Consider the following 7,826-nt stretch of genomic DNA (forward strand, 5'->3'; position numbering starts at 1 on the left):
AAGTTGTCAGACCCCGGTGGCTTGTCATTGTTGATAGACAACAATAATTTTTTCACCTCTTCCACACTCACTTTAAGGAATTCAAAATTACAAAGCTTGTCTTTCATAATTTGGTCAGATATACTTGGATGTGTAGTGTCAGCGTTTGTTGTTGGCATGTCATGCCTAAATTTGATAATCTTGCCAATGAAAAAGTCATTATAGTAGTTGCCAATATCAGTGGAACCAACATTTTCCTCCACGAATTAAATGCAACGCACAGTTTTATACAGAGCCATGATCGCATGGAACTCCCTTCCAAACATCAAAATGACATTTATAAAACAGATTAAAGAACAACTCATGGAACGGCAGGGACTGTAAGGCGACACACAAACACAAATTTTTTTTTGTATTGTTTGTATTTTGTTGTTGCATTGTTTGTATATCATTAGATTTTACATTTGTGTTACTGTCCTTATCTGTCAATGTATCAGTGTTTTGTTACTTGTCATGTTTTGTGTTTTTTTGTGGAACCCAGGAAGAGTAACTGCTGCTTCTGAAAAAGCTAATGGGGATCCAAATAAACAAATAAACATAGACATGTTCACTATTGCCTTGTTTTATTTGATGTAAGTTCCTTCTATACATGTTGGTGTGTACATTAAACCGTGTTTTTATAAGATCATACTGAATGGGCTGTCACAGTCCTTGGTCTGGTCTGACCTCATCACCACTCTGGATGAGCAGGCATTTCTGTCCACCACCAGCTCACACTCTGCAGGGAGATCCACCACCTCTGGGATCCTGAGATGGAAAGATAGGTAGAAGGGAGAGGGGAGAGGGGGAGAGGGGGGAGAGGGCGAGGTAGAAGGAATACGGGAGAGAGGGAGAGGTAAAAGATAGAGGTAGAAGGGAAAGGGGGAGAGAGGGAGAGGTAGAAGGAAGACGGGAGAGGGGGTGAGGTAGAAGGGAGAGGGGGGAGAGGTAGAAGGAAGAAGGGAGAGGGGGGAGAGGTAGAAGGGAGAGGGAGGTAGAAGGGAGAAGGTGAGAGGTAGAGGTAGAAGGAAGACGGGAGAGAGGGAGAGGTAGAAGGAAGAGGGGGGAGAGGTAGAGGTAGAAGGGAGAGGGGGAGAGAGGGAGAGGTAGAAGGAAGATGGGAGACGGGAGAGAGGGAGAGGTAGAAAGGAGAGGGGGAGAGGTAGAGGAAGAAGGGAGAAGGGGAGAGGTAGAAGGGAGAGGGGGAGAGGGGGAGAGGTAGAAGGAAGACGGAGAGAGGGAGAGGTAGAAGGAAGAAGGAGGTAGAAGGGAGAGGGGGGAGAGGGGGAGAGAGGGGGTGGTGGGAGGGAGAGAGGTGGGTGGTGACAGAGAGAGAAAAGGTAGAAGGGAGAGGGGAGAAGGAGAGGTAGACGGGGAGAGAGGGAGAGGTAGAAGGAAGATGGGAGACGGGAGAGAGGGAGAGGTAGAAGGGAGAGGGGGAGAGGTAGAGGAAGAAGGGAGAAGGGGGAGAGGTAGAAGGGAGAGGGGGAGAGGGGGGAGAGGGGGAGAGGTAGAAGGAAGACGGGGAGAGAGGGAGAGGTAGAAGGGAGAGAGGGAGAGGTAGAAGGAAGAAGGAGGTAGAAGGGAGAGGGGGAGAGGTAGAAGGAAGAAGGAGGTAGAAGGGAGAGGGGGAGAGGTAGAAGGAAGACGGGAGAGAGGGAGAGGTAGAAGGAAGAAGGAGGTAGAAGGGAGAGGGGGAGAGGGGAAGAGAGGGGGGTGGTGGGAGGGAGAGAGGTGGGTGGTGACAGAGAGAGAAAAGGTAGAAGGGAGAGGGGGAGAAGGAGAGGTAGACGGGAGAGAGGGAGAGGTAGAAGGAAGATGGGAGACGGGAGAGAGGGAGAGGTAGAAGGGAGAGGGGGAGAGGTAGAGGAAGAAGGGAGAAGGGGAGAGGTAGAAGGGAGAGGGGGAGAGGGGGAGAGGTAGAAGGAAGACGGGAGAGAGGGAGAGGTAGAAGGGAGAGAGGGAGAGGTAGAAGGAAGAAGGAGGTAGAAGGGAGAGGGGGAGAGGTAGAAGGAAGAAGGAGGTAGAAGGGAGAGGGGGAGAGGTAGAGGTAGAAGGGAGAGAGGGAGAGGGGAGAGGGGGGGAGAGGGCGAGGTAGAAGGAATACGGGAGAGAGGGAGAGGTAGAAGATAGAGGTAGAAGGGAAAGGGGGAGAGAGGGAGAGGTAGAAGGAAGACGGGAGAGGGGGTGAGGTAGAAGGGAGAGGGGAGAGGTAGAAGGAAGAAGGGGAGAGGGGGAGAGGTAGAAGGGAGAGGGAGGTAGAAGGGAGAAGGTGAGAGGTAGAGGTAGAAGGAAGACGGGAGAGAGGGAGAGGTAGAAGGAAGAGGGGGAGAGGTAGAGGTAGAAGGGAGAGGGGGAGAGAGGGAGAGGTAGAAGGAAGATGGGAGACGGGAGAGAGGGAGAGGTAGAAGGGAGAGGGGGAGAGGTAGAGGAAGAAGGGAGAAGGGGAGAGGTAGAAGGGAGAGGGGGGAGAGGGGGAGAGGTAGAAGGAAGACGGGGAGAGAGGGAGAGGTAGAAGGAAGAAGGAGGTAGAAGGGAGAGGGGGAGAGGGGAGAGAGGGGGGTGGTGGGAGGGAGAGAGGTGGGTGGTGACAGAGAGAGAAAAGGTAGAAGGGAGAGGGGAGAAGGAGAGGTAGACGGGAGAGAGGGAGAGGTAGAAGGAAGACGGGAGACGGGAGAGAGGGAGAGGTAGAAGGGAGAGGGGGAGAGGTAGAGGAAGAAGGGAGAAGGGGAGAGGTAGAAGGGAGAGGGGGAGAGGGGGAGAGGTAGAAGGAAGACGGGAGAGAGGGAGAGGTAGAAGGGAGAGAGGGAGAGGTAGAAGGAAGAAGGAGGTAGAAGGGAGAGGGGGAGAGGTAGAAGGAAGAAGGAGGTAGAAGGGAGAGGGGGAGAGGTAGAGGTAGAAGGGAGAGAGGGAGAGGTAGAAGGGAGAGTTGGAGGTAGAAGGGAGAGGGGGAGAGGGGGAGAGAGGGGGGTGGTGGGAGGGAGAGAGGTGGGTGGTGACAGAGAGAGGGAAAGGTAGAAGGGAGAGGGGGAGAAGGAGAGGTAGATGGGAGAGAGGGAGAGGTAGAAAGGAGAAGGAGGGAGAGGGGAGAGAGGGAGAGTTAGACGGGAGAGGTAGAAAGGAGAAGGAGGGAGAGGGGAGAGAGGGAGAGTTAGAAAGGAGAGAGGAGAGAGAAAGAGAAAGGGAGAGAGAGGGGCGGTGGTTGGGAGGGAGAGGGGTGAGAGAGGGGGGGTGGAGACAGATCGAGGGTGAGAGAGAGAGCGGGGGGTGGAGACAGAAAGGGAGAGGGAGAAAGAGAGAGAGGGAGAGGGGGAGAGAGAGAGGGGGAGAGAGAGAGGGGGTGAAGACAGATCGAGAGAGAGCGAGAGGGGGGGTCAAATCAGGCTCTTGTTTGCTGAGTTCCATCTCTCAATATAACTAGTGCATCTCTCAGAGAAGTATAGACAGATAGGGTTATACTCATGCCAATAAAGCTTATTTGAATTTGAAAGAGATATTTGGTGTTACTTGTTGCAGCAGCCGATGCCTTCCTCGGAGCAGGAACAGTCGTAGCAGTCCTTCACCCATGAAGAACCGAACACATGCTGCTTTCCCTCCTCATCCACACACCCTACACACACACACACACACACACACACACACACACACACACACACACACACACACACACACACACACACACACACACACACACACACACACACTCACCAGTTTAAGCCACATGACCTAACGCATACAGCATCACACCCTCCTTATCCTGGTTACAGCATCACACCCTCCTTATCCTGGTTACAGCATCACACCCTCCTTATCCTGGTTACAGCATCACACCCTCCTTATCCTGGTTACAGCATCACACCCTCCTTATCCTGGTTACAGCATCACACCCTCCTTATCCTGGTTACAGCATCACACCCTCCTTATCCTGGTTACAGCATCACACCCTCCTTATCCTGGTTACAGCATCACACCCCCCTTATCCTGGTTACAGCATCACACCCTCCTTATCCTGGTTACAGCATCACACCCTCCTTATCCTGGTTACAGTGCTAACATTACTGTCCAATTAACATTGTAATAGTATTGTAATAGTATTGTAATATTATTGTAGTAGTATTGTAATAGTATTGTAATAGTATTGTAATATTATTGTAGTAGTATTGTAATAGTATTGTAATAGTATTGTAATAGTATTGTAATAGTATTGTAATAGTATTGTAATAGTATCGTGGTAGTATAGTACTAGACTCACCCTTTGGTGGAGGAGTCTTGGAGTCTTTGGTCTCCAGCCCCTGTAAGAAGCATTGAGCTCGGCACACGACCACCAACGCCAGCACACACACTACCACACGGACGAGAGAACCCTGAAACAGACACACGATTGGTCGATTGCAACAAACACTAAATAATTTTGCGCGCTCCTGCAGGTTAGCGCTGGATTTCTTTCGTTAAATATTATATCCACGAGTTCACTCTGAGGGAGTAGATAAAGGGCTTCATTGGGGTTAGGGTTAGTTAAATATTATATCGAGTAGATAAAGGGCTACGAGTTCACTCTGAGGGAGTAGATAAAGGGCTTCATTGGGGTTAGGGTTAGTTAAATATTATATCAAGTAGATAAAGGGCTACGAGTTCACTCTGAGTAGATAAAGGGCTACGAGTTCACTCTGAGGGAGTAGATAAAGGGCTTCATTGGGGTTAGGGTTAGTTAAATATTATATCGAGTAGATAAAGGGCTACGAGTTCACTCTGAGGGAGTAGATAAAGGGCTTCATTGGGGTTAGGGTTAGTTAAATATTATATCGAGTAGATAAAGGGCTACGAGTTCACTCTGAGGGAGTAGATAAAGGGCTTCATTGGGGTTAGGGTTAGTTAAATATTATATCGAGTAGATAAAGGGCTACGAGTTCACTCTGAGGGAGTAGATAAAGGGCTTCATTGGGGTTAGGGTTAGTTAAATATTATATCGAGTAGATAAAGGGCTACGAGTTCACTCTGAGGGAGTAGATAAAGGGCTTCATTGGGGTAAGGGTTAGTTAAATATTATATCGAGTAGATAAAGGGCTACGAGTTCACTCTGAGGGAGTAGATAAAGGGCTTCATTGGGGTTAGGGTTAGTTAAATATTATATCGAGTAGATAAAGGGCTACGAGTTCACTCTGAGGGAGTAGATAAAGGGCTTCATTGGGGTTAGGGTTAGTTAAATATTATATCGAGTAGATAAAGGGCTACGAGTTCACTCTGAGGGAGTAGATAAAGGGCTTCATTGGGGTTAGGGTTAGTTAAATATTATATCGAGTAGATAAAGGGCTACGAGTTCACTCTGAGGGAGTAGATAAAGGGCTTCATTGGGGTTAGGGTTAGTTAAATATTATATCGAGGTAGATAAAGGGCTACGAGTTCACTCTGAGGGAGTAGATAAAGGGCTTCATTGGGGTTAGGGTTAGTTAAATATTATATAGAGTAGATAAAGGGCTACGAGTTCACTCTGAGGGAGTAGATAAAGGGCTTCATTGGAACAGCTCAAAAAAGCAAAGAGAAACGACAGTCCATCATTACTTTAAGGCATGAAGGTCAGTCAATACGGAACATTTCAATAACTTTTAGTGCAGTCGCAAAAACCATCAAGCGCTATGATGAAACTGGCTCTCATGAGGAATGGAAGACCCAAAGTTACCTATGCTGCAGAGAATAAGTTCATTAGTGTTACCAGCCTAAGAAATTGCAGCCCAAATAAATGCTTCACAGAGTTCAAGTAACAGTCACATCTCAACATCAGCTGTTCAGAGGAGACTTTGTGAATCAGGCCTTCATGGTCGAAAGGACACCAATAATAAGAAGAGACTTGCTTGGGCCAAGAAACACGAGCAATGGACATTAGACCGGTGGATATTTGTCCTTTGGTCTGGAGTCTAAATTGGAGATTTTTGGTTCCAACCACTGTGTCTTTGTGAGACACGGTGTGGGTGAACGGATGATCTCCGCATGTGTATTTCCCACCGTAAATCATGGAGGAGGAGGTGTTATGGTGTGGGGGTGCCTTGATGGTGACACTGTCTGTGATTTATTTAGAATTCAAGGCACACTTAACCAGCATGGCTACCACAGCATTCTGCAGCGATAGGCCATCCCATCTGGTTTGGGCTTAGTGGGACTATCATTTGTTTTCAGCAGGACAATGACCCAACACACCTCCAGGCTGTGTAAGGGCTATTTTACCAAGAAGGAGAGTGATGGAGTGCTGCATCAGATGACCTGGCCTCCACAATCCCCCGACCTCAACCCAATTGAGATGGTTTGGGTTGAGTCGGACGGCAGAGTGAAGGAAAAGCAGCCAACAAGTGCTCAGCATATGTGGGAACTCCTTCAAGACTGTTGGAAAAGCATTCCAGGTGAAGCTTGTTGAGAGAATGCCAAGAGTGTGCAAAGCTGTCATCAAGACAAAGGGTGGCTATAAAATATATTTTGATTTGTTTAACACTTTTTTGGTTACTACATGATTCCATATGTGTTATTTCCTAGTTTTGATGTCTTCACTATTATTCTACAATGTAAAACATTGTAAAATAAAGAAAAACCCTTGAATGAGAAGGTGTTCTAAAACTTTTGACAGGTAGTGTACCTTAAAAATGTTACTTGATTTTCCGCGATACTTCGGCAATACGGATTGAATTCAGCCCTTAGTTACACATTCCAAAAATGGACCGTCCAGGGATACGTTCCCCTGATCTTGATAAGAAATGACGATCTTTTTTTACGAAAACGTTATTTTTATAGATGGATTACATAAATTGGAAACAAAAAATAAATAATAATAAGCCAACAGTATTTGTATAGTATTTAGTATACAGTTTCCAGTCATACAAGGTGAATTGCCACAGTAGATTTGCCAACGTCAACGAGGAAATACTTTATTTCAGTTATACGGAATGATTGTCAAATAGATAATTCGCCTAAAAAGCAGGATTCATTGGGTCCCATGATAATACCACCGGGGGTGAAATATTCTTTCAAAATGTTGGCAACGATCAGGACTAAAAGTGAAACCTGACATCTGCTTTAAGGAACATTCAGTTGGTGGTGAATGAGACCTGTGCGGGTGATTTTAGTGCGTTAGGGTTAGGGTTAGGGTTAGGTTGTTTCAATAGGCCCTCAGCGTTCACTGACAGACTCAACACAGCGCTCACACACACACAGCGCTCACATATTTACTTATTAAATACTTATTAATAAACGTCTGATATTAAAGTTGAAATAATAAAGCCAATTCATAACTGATATCATTTCACATGTGATACGTAATAACTTATAATCTCTCATAACAGAGAGGCCCTACTCTAGGGTCCTTACTAAATTATGTGGGTTAGGGTACGTACCATGCTGACAGAAGTCTTCTTGTCAAAATGCAAGTTGAAGTGTTTTATGTCTCCCCGTTCACAGCTTTATATAAGATAGTAACACCCCTCCCAATGTCTTTATATCACACAGTAGTGAAAACACCCCTCCCAATGTCTTTATATAAGCTAGTACACACAGCTAGAGTACCTCTCCCCAAAGCTCTATATACAGAGCAAATTTCCCCATAACTCTTATGTCTATAAATCTCTGAACAACAGGGAACCAGTATTTGTTTAAGGCAGGGCTGGAAGAGTAAATATGACTCAAATACACAGTCCAGAAAGGCCATGTCTCTTCAGTTTTGACTGATTAACTTTTGCACAGTTGAGAAAGTGTCTGTATTTACAAGAGCGGTTGAAACACATATCTAGCTATACATACACATATATATACACATACCTAGCTATACA

At 46.6% G+C, this 7,826-nt stretch overlaps 1 protein-coding gene across 1 annotated transcript; it reads right to left on the reverse strand.

The window, feature by feature from the left end:
- Nucleotides 1-585: 585 nt before the first annotated feature.
- LOC121557553 (beta-microseminoprotein) lies at nucleotides 586-7,569 on the reverse strand. Its single transcript, XM_041871146.2, has 4 exons — nucleotides 7,395-7,569; nucleotides 4,271-4,382; nucleotides 3,526-3,628; nucleotides 586-786 (listed from the first exon to the last, which is right to left on the reverse strand). Exons 1-4 carry the CDS (start codon nucleotides 7,395-7,397, stop codon nucleotides 657-659), a joined length of 348 nt encoding a protein of 115 aa, XP_041727080.1. The 5' UTR covers nucleotides 7,398-7,569; the 3' UTR covers nucleotides 586-656.
- Between the last annotated feature and the right edge of the window lie 257 nt (nucleotides 7,570-7,826).

This window comes from Coregonus clupeaformis, unplaced genomic scaffold (assembly GCF_020615455.1).
Source record: "Coregonus clupeaformis isolate EN_2021a unplaced genomic scaffold, ASM2061545v1 scaf0860, whole genome shotgun sequence".
Taxonomy (NCBI): Eukaryota; Metazoa; Chordata; class Actinopteri; order Salmoniformes; family Salmonidae; genus Coregonus; species Coregonus clupeaformis.

What these genes read in the sequence shown, in the direction of transcription:
- LOC121557553 (XM_041871146.2), bottom strand. An exon ending in CAAGACTCCTCCACCAAAGG is followed by an intron (nt 3,629 to 4,270) that starts GTGAGTCTAGTA and finishes GTGTGTGTGTAG; the next exon opens with GGTGTGTGGATGAGGAGGGA. An exon ending in GGCATCGGCTGCTGCAACAA is followed by an intron (nt 787 to 3,525) that starts GTAACACCAAAT and finishes TTTCCATCTCAG; the next exon opens with GATCCCAGAGGTGGTGGATC.